Source organism: Rhamphochromis longiceps, linkage group LG16, assembly GCF_057381845.1.
Source record: "Rhamphochromis longiceps isolate RC_006_pf linkage group LG16, R_longiceps_female_GT1.1, whole genome shotgun sequence".
NCBI lineage: Eukaryota > Metazoa > Chordata > Actinopteri > Cichliformes > Cichlidae > Rhamphochromis > Rhamphochromis longiceps.
In genome coordinates, this window is record NC_140572.1 from 14301944 (window position 1) to 14318914 (window position 16971).

General features: G+C 40.6%; 1 protein-coding gene across 1 annotated transcript; it reads left to right on the forward strand.

Annotated features, from left to right (window-relative positions):
• Nucleotides 1-1665: 1665 nt before the first annotated feature.
• On the forward strand, nucleotides 1666-14371 carry coq10b (coenzyme Q10B). Its single transcript, XM_085383519.1, has 5 exons — nucleotides 1666-1823; nucleotides 6476-6631; nucleotides 7885-8077; nucleotides 10148-10249; nucleotides 10387-14371. Exons 1-5 carry the CDS (start codon nucleotides 1726-1728, stop codon nucleotides 10552-10554), a joined length of 717 nt encoding a protein of 238 aa, XP_085239645.1. The 5' UTR covers nucleotides 1666-1725; the 3' UTR covers nucleotides 10555-14371.
• Nucleotides 14372-16971: the final 2600 nt, after the last annotated feature.

The following is a 16971-nucleotide window of genomic DNA, read 5'->3' on the forward strand; positions in this document are numbered from 1 at the left end:
CCTGTAATTTCACTGTGTATGCCACAGAAGTGAAAGGGATAATAAGACAGGTTTGGTTGATTAGAAGACTTGTTTTTCACAGGGGCTATTCTGGCATGCAGCAGTAGGTAAACATAAGACTTTTCTAACACCTGGTTCAGAATTGTAACTTCAACTTAAGGCATTTAACCTCTCGCATTACCAACATCTGTGTTTACCTAGTATTTCACGTGAAACTAGCTTCTTTGAAAGAGATGTATGGTTGGTAAAGTTTCTTCCCCAAATGTCTGCACAAAACACCTGTGATTATAGTTTATGTCCTTTTCTCATAAATGCCCAGGTGTTATTTCTTAGATTTTCTTGTGCTCCTATTGGCTAGAGGACCTATATCTGAAACACTGCATGGGAGGCTGTAGCTCACAAGGTATAGCAGGTCATCCACAAAGGCTGGTGGCTAGATCCCTGGCTACATGAAATATCCTTGGGCAAAATACTGAACACAGAGTTTCTCTCAGATGCATAGGAGTATGAATCTGTGTGAATGTTGGAAAACAGAAAAAAGTGCTTGTATGAATGGCACATGCTGTATAAAGTGCTTTGAGTTTGAGTGCTCCAGCAGAGTAGAAAAGCTATATCCATCTACTACAGACAATACTTGTGGAGCTAATTGTGAAGCTTTTTCCTTTTCACAGAAAATTAAATTTAAGGAACCAGCCGTGCATTTCGGTTATTAGAAAAGGAAGCTACATGACAGAAGGATGAGGAATATAGCTGTGGGGAAAGTGACTGATTAGATTGAAAACAGTTGAGTTTTACCTGGTGGCTCAGCAGAAAGATGCCAGAAGATGCATGTCCTTGCAGGAAAAACTTGTACCACCAGCTGTGAGGTACTTGACACAGAAGGCAAAGTTTGGATAATAATGATGCCGCCAAAGTGTCCACAAACAACCCTGACTGGGGAGAAATGTTTATACAATTGACAGTTTCTGTGTTTAACCTGAAACCACACTGAACTTTTTTTTTTTTTTTTAAACTTTCATGAACTTTACTAAAGTGTATGTTATAACATATATTTTGGATAAGAACACCAGTGCTGATAAGGATATATCATTTCCTTCAATATTTATTCATATATATAATAAATGCACCTTACATGTTAGTAAAACAAATATAATGTATCACGATAAGCAAAGAAACTTTCATAATTTACCCCTGAATTGATGTATAAGTAAACAGCTCCCCTTTCATTTTTAAAAAGATTTAAAAAAAAAGCACACAGACAGAAACCTGTTCACTTTCACTTTCAATGTCTTCCTTACTGCAAATAAATTTAAATATTTCTTTCACTTTGTTATTCAAAAATAGTAGAAACTGTATTCTAACAAATTTTCCCAACAGAGCAGGAATAAATGACAACAAAGAAGGTGTAGTGTAGCCGACAGGTCAATACGTTGACCTATTGATAGTTTTGATATACAAAGACAAACAGGTTTCACCCGGTTTTCTCAGTAGTGCAACCCGAGCCAACAACTCGTGACTCTATGCGCGTGCGAGCTCGTGCACACGGACCTGAATACGTTGGCGTGACAAACGGCGGGACCGCCCAATAAAAACATTCGGTGGCCTCAGGTCGTCCAATGGCAAGCGGGTTAGGCCAGTTGAGGGTCGGGCCAAACTGCGCGTTGAGCTCCTTGTCAACTGGTTGATAGCGAGGGAGTGAACAAAGCCGTTAAAGAAGAAGAGAAGATGGCGAGATGCGGTCGGAACTTGAGGAAAGTAGCTGAGTGCATAAAACAGTTACCGTCCACAGCCAACCGGGATATCCAGAACAGAAGCAACGTTAGGTAAAGTGTTTGACTTTTTCAAGTTGTTGTCTGAAACGAGACGGTGTAAAATATGAAGACATAGCTCTAAAACGAGCATTTATACCAAAGTTAAACTTCTGGTACGGGGTAGCTAAACACTGCCGCGGTGTACGATTCACGGCCCTATTTGACTCAAGAATCTCGTTGAATTAGTTAACTACATCTCTGTAGATGATAGAAAGTAGTGAAATGAGGGTCGAGTAAAAGCAGTATTGGTCTATCTTATAGCAAATGTAGTACAGCCACGATGTTGCAGTGATAAGCCGCATAGCACATTACATAATAATTTATATTCACTGAAACATTAAATTGTCGCTCTTTCACTTTCACGCATAGAAAAGTAAAGCTGATTTCAGTTTCTTTTACTGGACTATATGCATTCTCCTGTGGGGAGCAGCAGTCTTAGCGTAAACTACAAAAATGCGCGATAATTTATGTATTGATTATAAACCAGGCTCATTAATTATTACTATGTCTGCGTAGTGGGTTTTTTTTTTCTTTTACGTCCCACCACTGCTGTTAGCACAGCCAAGTTGAAGACTTTACATATTTAAATCCCCACGATAAAAAATTTAGAAGCATCGTAACGATTAGCATCGATTATCTGTGATTTGCAAAACAGTGTAGTAAAAACGACATGCAGGTACAGTCTGAAAATATTCCTAAAACCGTTAAGTCCCATTTGGTAAATGAAACCATCACCAGAACCTGTAGCAGCTTTTCACCAATTATTGTCTCACATGTGATGCATATATTATATTAAGTTTACTGTTTGTCAGTCATTATCTGTTTATACAACAGCCTCTCTTTAACATCAAAAGCTGACTGCGAAAGAGTATATTATAAACCATGCAGATATGTTTAATACTCCGTATTGTCACTAAGCAGACAGTGTTTCAGATGATTAGTCTAGGTTCCTTTTTCTATTTCAGCTAGTTATCTCTTATATTGGTCTTAATCCAGTCCCCAGTCCATTCTCTCAGCTATTTTATCTCCCACCCCCCTCCTTTAAGTCATCTTTCCTCTGATTGAACAGCGGGTGGGTGGGGTGTCTCTGCTCACAGCCAGAGCTGTGTGCCTGAGATGACCATAGTAAGGCTATATGAAATTCTAAGTTTAGAGCAGTCTGAAGTCTTAGGTTTTCGGTCACACGGTGTACTTATACATACACCGACCTCATTATTTGAAAATTCGGTCATTTTTAGTATGAGCATCTGCTACTGTATGTGGTCTATATATTTACTCATCACAAGGTAACATTACTTGTTACCTTAGCCTAAACAAGAGCACATTATCTACTCCCTTAAAATTAAACAAGATAATGCTTTTATCTACATTTTCCTAAAGAAGTGTTAAACAAATCCAAAGTGTGCTACTTTAATTAGTTTCTCAGTGTATTTGTATACTTCCATGAACTCATTGTCCAGCTCGTCTGTTGTTTGGGTTTAATTCTGCTTTGCACCTTTGTGGAGTTTGAGGTGTCTCATTCACCTTTTGCTCTGGGCCATTCTCAGCCTGTACCCAGGATACGTTTAGAGGTCAGGTGTATCATATTTCAGGTAGTAAAACAGGAGTGAATAGGCTCCTGTTTAAGGGCAGTGGGTACATTGGAATTTGATGCAGTGGGGGATGAGTTACTATGGGAATGGAAAACCTGATTCATTTGGGAACAGGTTACAAAACTCCATACCTGTGGGAATTGTATTCCTCTAAGCTCATTGAATGCTTATAATTGCTGGCATATTTTTTCTGACAGTTGTGAGTCAGTCTTGTTGCACACCTGTGCCACAAACAGGCCTTTATGCTTCTTATTTCACAGCCTGTTGCTGTCACATATTTAACTTGTTATATTGTCACACCAAAATGTTTGAAAAAGCATTAAATTTATTGTAATTATCGATGTGTTATTGAATTGCTTCCCGTCATGCTGTGGCAGGGGTACTCTGGAACACAGAGCTACAGTCAGCCACAATGGACAAAAAAACCCCTCTTAGACACACTCCTAAGGAGTGGCCAATGAAAATGCGCCTACAGGCTGCTTATGCCTGAGTAACAGGATCTCTAGTTAAGTTGCTGTGGTGAAGGTTATGAGCCAGTTTAAGTTGTCCCATTCATGGTGTCATGGGAGAGCTGGGGCAGGGCTTTTCACCTGATCCAACCTTCTCTGGAGCTACTGCTACATGTTGCCTTGAGGAAGGATTACATACTTGATTAATTGTAGAGTTGATTAAAGTAGAAAATATATGTGGATTGTGGTTGTCCACAGTCCACATATATTTTACTTATATCAATATAACATTATAAATATAACCTAATCATCACATTGTAGAAGCTGGAAACAAATGCTGATGTGATGTTAAGAGCTTTATAGCGTTCAAGTAATGAATCACCGAACAATGTAGGGCGATTATTTTAAAGGGTACATAGCATTTTTTTTTCTTTATTTTCCATCTTATGTATCTATCTTAAATATGGTCATTAATTTACAGGTGCTCACTCTTAACAAAAAGAGACCACTCTAAAACATTTACTGTTAAAATATTTATGAGGGTGCAACCAATCATAAGAAAAGAGCTAAACTAAACCAACTCAACTAAAAGGCTTGTGTGAGACAGAGGATGAACTACATGTGTAACTGTACCTGTGAAAGATGTACAGGGATAATTGTGATCTATTCAGTTGTTTAAGAACAAAAAATTGAAGCTGAAAATGTAGGTCCACTTTAAGTATGAACTAATTATCACATTTTTTTCTTATCACCATATAGCAACCCTTTTTTATTTTTCCTCAGTTAACATCATGAATTGTTTCACAGATATTTATGACAAGTTGGAACAAGTCGAGCCTTTCTGTCAGTGAGGTGTAAGACAGTCTTAACAGTCTAAGAAAATAGCCTGGAAAAAAAATGTTGAGAAATGAGAAAAGGAGGGAAGTGTATGTAAAGACTTAACTGATTTTACTAGTTAATGATTTTTTTTTTGTGTGATCAGCTGCCTAGAACTGCTAATCATGTTTAATTTACTGCTAAAACAAACCAAAAAAAAACCACCACAGAAAAATCAAACAAAGAAATCTTTTAGGTCTCAAAAGAGACTTTAAAGATCACTCATTCAAATAGTTGTAGATTAACTTTCACAGTGAGGAAATCTTGAACGAGTGAGAAAATATTCTAATCTAAGATCTTGATTATTGTAAGATGCAGACACAGAGACCTGGAGATCGAATGGCTGAGTAGTCATTCCTGTTCTATCTCTTTGAAGTCTGCTTGCCGTCTCCCACCTGGGTTACATGGATAGTTGGTCACAAAGGTGTCTGCACAGACCCTCCCCTCCAAAGCTTAAAGTAAAATCAGTGTCCTTGACCTTGTTACGTTACTGCCATCTGTATTTGTGTGACTTGTTTTATTTGAGTGACAAATGCTTGGCAGGCGTGGCGAGTTTCCTCTCCCCAGGCTGGGGCTGGGCTATGTTTACAGGTACTGCAGGATAATCAGCTGGTTATATGCTGGTATAGATCAGGACTTCCTGTCCCGCTTAGCTTGATTATGAAAAATATTACAGCTGTGCACCCTGAGGACAAAACACATTCAAGAGTGGAGGCACAAACATTAAAACGGCTTTTCAACTGACTCCTTCCTGTGACCCAGACAGTTCCTGTCAGAGATCTATTTATGCTGAAGCCTCCAGGAACAGAAACTCCAGGATGCGAGTTCCACCTGGAAGCTTTTGTATTGCAGACAGTGTGATAGTTATATACTACCCTCCCTGTTTAAATGAGCTCTCTTTCAACTAGAACCTCGGACACTGCACGGGTCAGTCAACTGGCCATCATGAGAATGGAAGCACCGAGTTCCTGCAGACTTTATCCCCTGACAGTTGAGTTATTTAAACAGAATGGCTGTTTCCTGGGTGTTGACAGAAAAAGAGAATTTGGGGTGTTTTATAAAACTCAGAGGCTACTCGCTGTCATTAAGCAGCTTTCTGTGGCCTCAGATTGTTTGGGTAAAAACTAGACCTTTTTGGATGAGAAACTGCAGTTTTTTGAGTAGCTGGCAGAATGTTGATCCAGAAAGGAGTTAAAAACATTCTTGATGTCATAACAGCAGCTACTGGAACATTTTCACAGTACAAAATGGAGAGGAGGAAACAGTTGTCTCTCAGTCTGGCTTTTGAGGCCAGGAGGGGAATTAAAGAAAGGTTTTTCTTAATGTTTCTGGGTGCCTAACATTCTTTATATCGTTTTACGAGGGAGGCCACAGTCTGGTGCAGGAGCATGACATGTGCTTCACTGTGTGCTTTAGCCTGAGCAAGAGTAAAGATGAAGAAGAACCCACAGTGAGAGGCATGAGCTGTGGGTACTTAACAGTCCAGTATTTCCCACTGCAGGAAGCACAGACCAAACACAGTCACACCCTGTTTGTTGTGTTAAAAGGAATTTAAAGAATAATGAAATGTCAATGTTGTGTCAAAACTTGCTTGTGCTGGCCATTCTCTGATCTCTGCTGTTAGACTGGGGTCAAATCACACAAACTTTCCAAACTGAGAACAACAGATCGATGCGCCCTGGTCTCCTCTGCTTTCTGAGAGCTTATTGCGTTGTTGGTGACTTGTTGTTTTTTGTTTGGTCATCAGATACCTTTCATCATGCGGGATCCTGATGATGCGTGCGCACCCACTGCTGAGTGCAGCCGTGCCAGGGCGCCCCATTACACTGCCTTCACGCAGCTTCTTCAACCTCGCAGATTCCTTCTCCAAGAAGAAGGAGTACTCAGAGAGACGCATCATTGGGTTAGTCTGGATCCACTTACAGTGTTTTTGTCATTTTTATTTTTAAATTAATTTATTTTTTGCCTCAAGACGCGTTTGGACAGGATTTTTATCTCAGGAGGAGACAGTGTCTGCGGGCAAAAACTTGTATTTTGTATAGAAACAGTTTTTTCAGCTCTCTCCTGCGAGTGTTTTTTTCCCCAGCTTGTATTTAACCACTTAAAGTCCTTAAAATATATCTTTAGCTCCTGTTTGTGTTTGTTTGACTGAAATACTCTGACCCTCCTGAAAACTTAAAAATAGTTTCACAGGCAGCTTTTGAAAAAGGATGGAAAAACATTCATCCATCAGAATGGCTCCAAGCTTTCTAATTCCTCTCATAACTGGCATCGGTTTTTGGCGGTAGCACATTGTTAAACAATGACGTCATGATTTGTAGAATGCCTGAGTCACACGCAAGCCCTTTGACTTCTATTTCTATCCTGTCCTCTGACTCACAGATAAAAAAAACAGCTGAAAAACATGTTTACACACACACACACAGCAAAATGATCAGAAATCAGTAATGGCACTGATAAAGAACTGGACCTATGAGCACAATCAATAATGCCACCAACAAAGAGAAAATCTTAATCAATATCCATAATTACTTCTCGGTGTCTTTCTGTGATATCTAATCAGACTTTACGTCTGGGTTGTCCTGCTGCTGAGCTTTTATGTCCATTGCAGAAGAGATGAAATGTAACCAAACCACACGGCTACAAGGGCTGAAATTGAAGGTCCAAAATATGATATAATGCACCAATGTCAGTGATCTCCAGTATTAGCAACATGCGGTGCGCTCAGCTGCTCTGAAATGCCCTGTGTACCAGTGAGTGTTGGGAGTCTGGTCTCTGTATCTGTACCCTACGTGTGTGTGTGACGCACTAAATGTCCTCCTGTGCTCATCAGAGAGGTCATAATCACTAAATCTGCTTGTATAAATAGACATGGGCACTGGCAGCTATTTTCCCTCAGCTGGACGTCTGGAGTTATGTAACACAGTGTCTGTACGTGTCTGTCATTCAACACCTCCGACTTTTGTTTTGTGTGCTTTACTGCTCTTCTTTTTCCCTTATTCCAACATCCCCCTACTGACCTATTTGAGCCTTTTCTGGGTCAACGCTGTTGTATTATGGTTGGTGTCTTGTCACACAGTTGCTGACCTTCATCTCCTTGGTGATGTGCAGCCTTACGTTAACATATTCGCTCTCTCTGTTTCCGTGTCCCTGCAGGTATTCCATGCAGGAGATCTATGAAGTGGTGGCTGAGGTGGAAAACTACCGCCTCTTTGTTCCCTGGTGCAAGAAGTCCGAGGTGGTCTTCAAGAGATCCGGCTTCTGCAAGGCTAAATTAACTGTGGGCTTCCCCCCTGTAGTGGAGAACTACACCTCCCTCGTCACTACAGTACGCCCTCACCTGGTCAAGGTAAGATACTGCTTCAAGCTCATGGTTAAAAAACATCCACTGTTGATGTTAGTACTGTGACATTATTAGGAAAACACAGAGTAGGTAAAGGAAAACACTCAATCTAAAAGAAACAGACTAAAACGGTAAGAATGAAAAATTCATTTAGATGGACGTCACAGATTAAGCTGGTTTCAAGTCAAAGTCAGGATACGGTTTTTGAATGAAGATTGGCACGACAAAGCATGAGCTCCCATTTAGTAACCTTCATAGTAGCTGTATGAAGTCGTCAGCCTATTCAATAAACACTCCATTTTACAATATTTTGAGTTTTCTGGCAGTTATTTCATGGTTCAGGCTTTAAAGTGTTAAGAAAAAGAAAAAGGTCTGCAGCTAGTCAACACAGGCCCGCGGTCTGTGCTGGGGAGACACTCTTGGTGCCTATTCAGCTGGACTCTACTAGGTTACCGTCGTTTTCCATTGCAGTGGAGTACCACCTAATGTGTATGGGAGCATTATAGAAACATGGCAGAAAGTCTGACATCACAGGATGATGGTTGATCACACACACACACACACACACACACACACACACACACACACACACACACACACACACACACACACACACGTAGAAAAGTATTTAGTATACACATCCAGAAATGCATATACTATTATATATTGTACATATATTTATTAAGATAAGATAAGAGAGATAAGATAGAACTTTATTAATCCCTCGGGTGGGTTCCTCTGGGAAATTCGATTTCCAAAAAAGCACAGCACCGACAGAAGTTACAGAGTTATACACACACACATATATATATAAATACAGAGACAATATAAATAAAATATACGAAGGGGATAAATAGAATAAATAGGAATAAAAATAAAAATACAAGTGAATTGCACATTTCAAGTATTGAGTCTATTAGTTTCAGATGTAGCCATTCTTGTATTTTGCACAACTCTGTTGCTTGTGAAGCTCGCACACAAGAATTTCACTCACATGTGCTGCACCAATGTACCTGCACATGTGATGTGACAATAAAAGTGATTTGATTTAATTTGATTTGATCTATTGCTTTTTGTCAGACTCGGGGACCACTGTGTTGCTTTGTTTTTTTGCAGCTGTTTTTCCTCATTAATGGTGGTATTGATTTTTGTGAAAGAAGTGCTCTAATGATTCAGTGAATGACGCCATTGACTGGCCAATGCGTGGCACACAGTCTGTCATTGTCACCTTTTTGGATCGCCTCAGATTGCTTGAAAGCCCAACCAAGTTGATACTTAAACTGCCCTGTACCAGGTACTATCACCTAATGGAGAATCCTAAAAACCCTGTCGTTTCGAGACAAGTGGGTACTAGTGGAAAAGGGCTGTCTGTGTTAAGTCCTGATTAACGTCTTCCTGCAACGTTGTATATTTTTCTCTCGTTCGTTATTTATCCCTGTTGTCATTACACAACATGTGATGGAAAGTTGGCCACACAAGAAGGGGGTGTAAAAAGCTGGCTGTCACAGAGACGTGAAGGCTGGCACAAATAGCTGAATAACAATTGAAAAAAGAGGAGACAATACCTGCCCCTGTCTCACCTCAGCAAAGCTGAACAAACAAAGGCTGAGGTGAGTGTGAATATCATTAGAAGATAACACTCAGACGGCACCTCTCTGAGGTGTGAAAGGTGCGAGAGACGTTTGCAACACTATCTGCTCTTTTCAGGCAGATCAAGGCAGGGTTATCAGCCTTAAATTCAATGTCTGTAAAATGTAAATAGAACAGACTGCCCTGATTGGTGAACTATCACACTGACTGAAAATCATTCAGGCTGGAGTGAGAAGCACTCCACACATTTTGGGTATGAGAGTGTAAACTGTAAATATCACCCTAGTCAAAACAGGCCGTCTTTGAAGCTGGGATTAGGTGCAAAGTTCAGCTGGAAATTCTTTTTCCTTTGTTTGGCTGCTCAGAGGGTGTTTGCAGTGTTTTCTGAGGCTGTAAAGTTACAGTTGTTGCTCTAAGCAATTCACAAATGCAATGTCTCTCCTGTTGCTGACTGACCGCAGAAAACCTGTACATGTTGCTTTTCAGGCATCGTGCTCAGAGGGTAAACTGTTCAACCACTTGGAGACGATGTGGCGTTTCAGCCCTGGCCTCCCTGGGTACCCCCGGACCTGCACTGTGGATTTTGCTGTAAGTACAAACAGCTTGTTGCAGGGCAACATACTGGAAAATGTCCACTATGTGAGAATGTGCTCTGTGATCATGTGTTTCATACAGTCACAAAGTTAGAGACTCAGCTGCTAACTTTACCGTCTCCTCCTCCTCAGATCTCCTTTGAATTTCGCTCCCTCATCCACTCCCAGCTCGCTCACGTGTTCTTCGATGAGGTGGTGAAGCAGATGGTTTCTGCGTTCGAGCGGCGTGCCTCCAGTGTTTACGGAGCCGAGACGCCCATCCCGCGCGAGCTCATGTTCCACGAGGTCCACCACACGTAGCGACAACCTCCCTCTGCTGCACAAACACGAACCCACAAACAACAACGTCAGAGAGCCCGAAAAGAGACTGTGTTCCAACTGAAAGTGCCTTTCTCACAACAATGAAACCATTTCCTGTGTCAGATTTTAAAGCTGGTGTGGATCCTCCAGCTGATTTTCACCTTGGTGCTAATGCAGGTTCCTGTATCAGACCTTGATCTGGTGGTGAAACTGAGCCCGCAGGTCAAATGGAGGCCCCACGGTGCGTCAGGCCAGTGCGTCATCACTTCTGTACACATTAGCTATAGGGCTGCAGGCACACAACTGAAAACGGAGACAAAGCAATGATGAGCTGCAACATGCAGAGTTTATTCAGATATTTTAGATATTTACTTTTGCACACAGATTCTCTAACGTTACATTTACCTGCACCTAACAGCCTAAGACATGAAGATATTCAGTTTCACACATGACACAGGAAAGCAAAGAGTTCAGCTGGAGCCAGACAATGACTGAAATTATTCTGGAAGCTGCTGAATAATTTAAACCTTTTTTTTTAAGTAAGCTGTGTTTCCATCAGATGGACCAGAGTGTAGGTTAAGTTCCAGAGGAAAACGTTTCTGCTTGCACTTCTCAAAAGTACAGGAATGTCAGAGGGGAGTGTGGCGTGTGATTGGTGGCGTACTCTGGAGTACTGAATTACCACCAACTACTGGACTTTTTTTTGTGTACAGTCTAATGCTAAACCAGCTGTCACCTATTTATAAATGGACTAATTTGCTGCTAATCTGTATGAAGGAACAGTTTAGTTCCTGGAACTCTGGACACTGAATGGAAAAGCAGCTTTAGAAAGAAAAAAAAACACAGGCTCCAGCTGCTTGAGTGTGTGTTGTGTTGTGTCAAAATGATTGTGAAACTGAAGATTTTTTTGGTCTTGGACTGTTGGTCGCACATTTGAAGACATTGCAGTGCACTGTGTCAAAACACGCAGGGCTTTTCTCAGTATTTACTGACAGAAATTGAGGATTGTGAAAGCAAACATTTATTGTGGCTAGCCTAGTCTGCTGATGAGCACCACTTGAACATTTCTCACCCTGTATGGTTCTTTTAGTGCAATGGAAATGGAAAGGCAGCTTAATTTATATTCCAAACACAGAGGCAAAGAGCATTAGACCAACATCACAATAAAAGCAGAAGAAATTCACTGAATGTACAGCAACGTGACATGTAAAGTATAAAATTTAAAAAATGAAAGACATAAAGAAAGAAGAAAAAAGGTCCCAGTGAGAGACAATACAGGATGTAGTGACGCCAAAACAAAGTGACGCAGTTTCAGGGAAGCACAAAGTTACTAATAATGCCCAAATGCCGGAAAGCTTTCCTGCCTTCCAAAATGCACTTTACTGAAGTACATAGTGTTGCACGTAGTGTGCACACAGCTGGGACATACTGTGCCATAACATTGCACCTTGAACTCTGACCCTCTCGCTGTATCTGGCATGGGATTGTAGGTCAGAATGGCCAGAAAAGCGCACACACATACTCCGTACCCCCTCTGGATACTGTAGAACATCCTGGTATTTTGGCATTTATATTAAATCTTTTTTCTTTTTCTTTTTTTGTGGCAAACTCCATAATGAGTAATGGAAGTCAGAACCAACACCACTGAAATCCCATATCTTTGTACCAAAGGTAGAGCAGAGTCCTGCCATGTGCCCATGTTGGGGCACAGAGACTGTTATGAATCCCCTGTTTTAACAGAAATTCTGAAAACAAACCAACATGTTGTATCATGGCCAGCAGATTAGACACTCGCTGGATGTCTAACTGCTGACAGACTAAGCTCCTGTTATTTAGCTGCTTTATTTTCAGTGTGGATGGACACTGGACTTCTATCATTACTTAAATGGTTTTTTTAATTTCAACAGCAGTGGGTGGAGATATTTGGGCTTAAGTGTGCAATAGCAGCGGTGTGTTGTAGTCATGCTGAATGCAGCCGAGCAAGCATGTAAAACCCACTGCTGATGTCAGGGCCCAAAGCAGCTGCTAGGCAGGAGCTCATTTTATCAAACTAATGAGAATTATTTTTGGTTGTAGTGTTGTTTTTGATTTAACTCCTGCTGTATGCAGATTAGCTAGTTTGAAACTGGGGATTTTTTTTAGATTTAAAGAAAAGCTTTACATTACGTGCTGAAGTGGCTCCATCTTCAGTCACAGTTCTGTTTATTTGTTTTTGGAGCAAGATGTTACCATGTTTGAGGAAGAGCTGGTTTAGTGAGCAAGCTACATTAGTGCTCAGTAACACTCTGTGACTAATCAAAACTACTCTGATGTTTTGGTAAGAGGAAGTCCCTTTCAATGAGATGTAGTGGACCCTGACTGACCACAACTTCTTTCAAAGTAGCCACTCTCTAAGTGAACAAGTCATACACTCATTTAAAGTGTGTCTCTTTTTTTGTACCAGGCTGTAAACATATTTTTGTCCTGCTGTAAAGTTTGTTTTTAGCATTTTTAACATGGAAGTCCACGAGGATTGGCTCACTTCTGGGGCCAGCTTTAAGTGGCCACTACAGAAAATGCACTGTTAGGCAATTCAGCTTTGGCTTCATTCATCATCTCCCACCATGTTATTAGCAGCCTCCATATATGGTCATAAATGTGCTTCATGTTTGACCTCTGACTGATGTCAGAGTGGTTCTCCTTCAGTGTTGACCCCTCACAGCCCAGTAAAAATAAACTAAGAGCTAAGCGAGCTCTATGGAGAATGTAAAGGGGCGTAGCCCTGCACATGCTGGCTCAGTCACCCCTACTGTTGCTTTGCTTCACACTGGCACCTTTCAGTTAATTATGAATGTCAACCGCGTCCCACCAGCCAATTGGAAAAGCGAAGCCTTGACTTCTTAATAGTTTATTCAGTGGTGTCTGGTTCTGCAGGATCACGTGTTTGTGTGCATGTAAGGATTATTTAAAGGTAACTTAGTTTGTGCTGAATTAGCGGTGATATGTTTTGTAGGCAAATACAAATCAATAAAAAGGGAATTGGCTGCAAGGGAATACAACTGTGCGGCAAGACTTTCTGTTGATCATGAAACAAAACCGTGAGAAAATGATACTAACCCTGATAAATGCTAACCTAAGGAAGAGAAATTGAATGTTTAAATGCAACACATTGATTCAGAGAGTGCACTGTGATCATTATTATTAGCAAACAGCTCATTGTTCAGTCAGAAATGGCTTTTACCATCACACAACCAGCATGTTACCTGTAGCGGTTTGATAAAATGGGGCTCAGATCAGGATGTTTCCGTGATGAGTCCGCTGACCTGAAACCTTCCACCTGTCCGACACACAGCACCCACAGAGTGCCTCCAGACCTGCTGGCAACATATTTATCTTCATTTGTAAAGGAACAATAGACTCATTTTATCATATTTATTACTTAGTTTAGGTGTAAATGCAAGCACTTCACTCTGGGAGCCAATGTTAGCATTTAGAAGCAGTATTCCTAATACAATGTCGCTTTACAGCACTGGGGGAACTCCTCCATCAGTGTTGCTGTATCAGTATCGTCATGTTTATACACTGCTCTGCAATTGCCTTTTCTCTGCTTACTATAACCGCTTTACTGCTTATGAATGCTAACTAAGGTGGCTTCATGTGAAGTGTAAGTGTGTGAATACTAGTTTTAAGATCACATTAGAGCTACACACTGCTGTTAAAGAGTATGATTATGGATTTGTGTCAGCTTGTTTCATGCAATGTGGAAAGGACGTTTTGTTTGTGTTGAAAAACATGGACCGACTGCATGATTTATAAAGTATTTTTTCTAAAAAACAAACCTGGGTTCTCTGGTGTGTTTCCTCCCTCTGGGCTGGGACCAGACAGAAATAGGGTCGTCATGTGAGCATTGAGAATAGACCTGCTGCAAGTGAAGCGTCTGAACAGTCTGTCATGAGCTTTGGAAATGTCACTGCAGGCAAAGGCCAAAGTAGAATCTGAAATTTCCCTCTGCCCTTTCAAAGCTAACACGGATCACTGGGAACATCTGAAAGCAGACTCACAATTATTACTGTGACATCACTTGATTGGTAGTTGACCTACTCGTACAGTTACAGGACATTTTATAAGGTGGCTCCTCGTGAACAAAAGCCAGAGATTTGAAAACTGGGGACAGCGTGTGTAGTTCATTCACAATGATGACTGTGACATGTGAAACTGAAACCAAAAACTCCCCAGATTAACTCGTAAAAACACCCCACACAGCTCACATCTCCTAAGTTCAGCATGTAGCTCACTGAATTGTGTAAAATTATTATTTTTTTGCAAAACGGCTCAAACATGCACTGTGAAAAATATCTGAACCTTTTCATGTGTAGTGTGTCACGTCTTATTTATAGCCTAAAGCACATTTAACCAACAGAAGCTGACCCGAAGAGATTCACGGGCAAAACAGCACATGTAGAGAATAAACTGCTTTGGTGTAAAAAGTTAATATTTGAGACAAGTGGTGAGTATTAAAGATTTCTAACTGCTCACCCACTTTGTCACAGGCAGCAGCTAATCAGTGATGCGCTGAGGCCTCTGCCACGTATAGGTGCTGAGGACACCATATATGCCCACACAGCCATGCTCAGTAGCGTTGTAGCTTTAGTGGAAGGCTGTGCAACGTTACAAGATTACTTGCAATACCGGCTGCAACTGAGTACATAATCAAATGTTACATCAGGGTTATGGACAGCCTCATCTTCGTCTCCCTAATTGTGTTACATAATGATTTTGTAACCAGTAAGAGGAGAGATCCACCCAAAGGTGTTTGTTTCCTGCTTTGCATAATTGGTAAACAAAACAAAACCCTATTTGGCTAATAAACAATAAGCTCCTGCTAGAGCTGGGCGATATGAGATTTTTTCATATCACGATATGTTTTTTTCATTTCAGGCGATAACGATATCTATCACGATATAAGCCAAATAACTATATTTGTAAGATTTAAATGTGCCGTTGCTCACAAGTGAAATGTGAAATAATCAGCAGCTTGTTTTTATTTAAATATTTATTTCCCATAATAAGTTCAACAGGGTAGATGTACTTAAGGAACATGAGACTTTTTCAGATAAATAAAGGCAAATATTGCAAACTACACAAAAGGCAGCCGCTAAAGCGTTTAAGTTTCAAAATAGAACAAACGAAACAGACTAAATTGTCAATTCCACTTAGAAACAAAATATTAATTCTAAAAATAAATCTTAGTTTGTTTTACAGAAGAACAGACAAAACTGACTAATTTTTGTCAATATCAAATAAACTGAGAACTAAAAGGAAATTCTCAATCTCTCCTTGTTGTATAGCTTAGCTTTTCAAACAGTTTTAACAGTTACTTTAGTCTGACAAAAGCCGAATGACGAATTAGCGCTTCCAGTCAGAGACTGAGGCTACGTCCACACGTACACGGGTATTTTTGAAAACGGAGATTTTCCGTTTTCGTTTTAAAAAATAATCCGTCCACACATAAAGGCAGAAATGAAGGAAAACGCTGCTATGAACATGCCAAAGCAGCAGGTGGCGCTAGATTCCTAACCGTGCAGAAATGTTGGCCAATCAGAAGTCTAGAAGCCTCGGTGGGAAAAAGTAAACAAAGCTGGGGCATAGAAGCAGAACCGAGTCGTATGTGTGGAGGGACAGTAACTGTGTGTATATGTAAGCATTTAAACACTGCAGAGAGTAGAATTAACAGTAACAGTATTGTAGAAATTCATTTCACCGAAACAATAACGTGGCGCACAGTGTGACGCATGCACCGGTTTATTGTATTTCCAGACTTGCTTTCGGCACAATTTACAGTGCACGCTACTCTGTTTTTTGTCAGACTTGAAATAGCCGAAATACCTTCACACTACGGAACTTCTATGGCTCTTCCGTTCGACAATCTCTCCGGCATTGGAACCATCATCTGTTTTCTCTTCGGTCACGCTCGGTTGATTTTTCTAGTCAGCACACTCATTTCCTCCATTACCCGCTGGCTGCTTCCCAAACAAACACACGTGCGGCTTGGCACTTGTGCTGTACGTAACAAGTCACGCGACGTGACGCTGCGGCTGTGATTGGTTCGGCTCTGCGCTACTTAATTTGGATTGGCTGACCTGTTTTTTTTTTTGTTTTTTTTTTAAGAGGACAAGAGCGGCGAAGTCTATCGCGATAGTTTAATTTCTCTATCGAGTAAAAGTTATATCGCGATACATATCGTTATCGTTCTATCGCCCAGCTCTAGCTCCTGCAGATGTTTCATAATAGAAGCATTATTAAGAAATGAAATGTTTTCTGTCTAGGGAAGTGATAGAGGGCTTTTAATGAGTCTACAGTTTATAGTGCAGGAACTTTAACAAAAAGTAATACAATAGTACAAGTAGTGCTTTTAGAAATGAAGTCTCTCACTCTGAA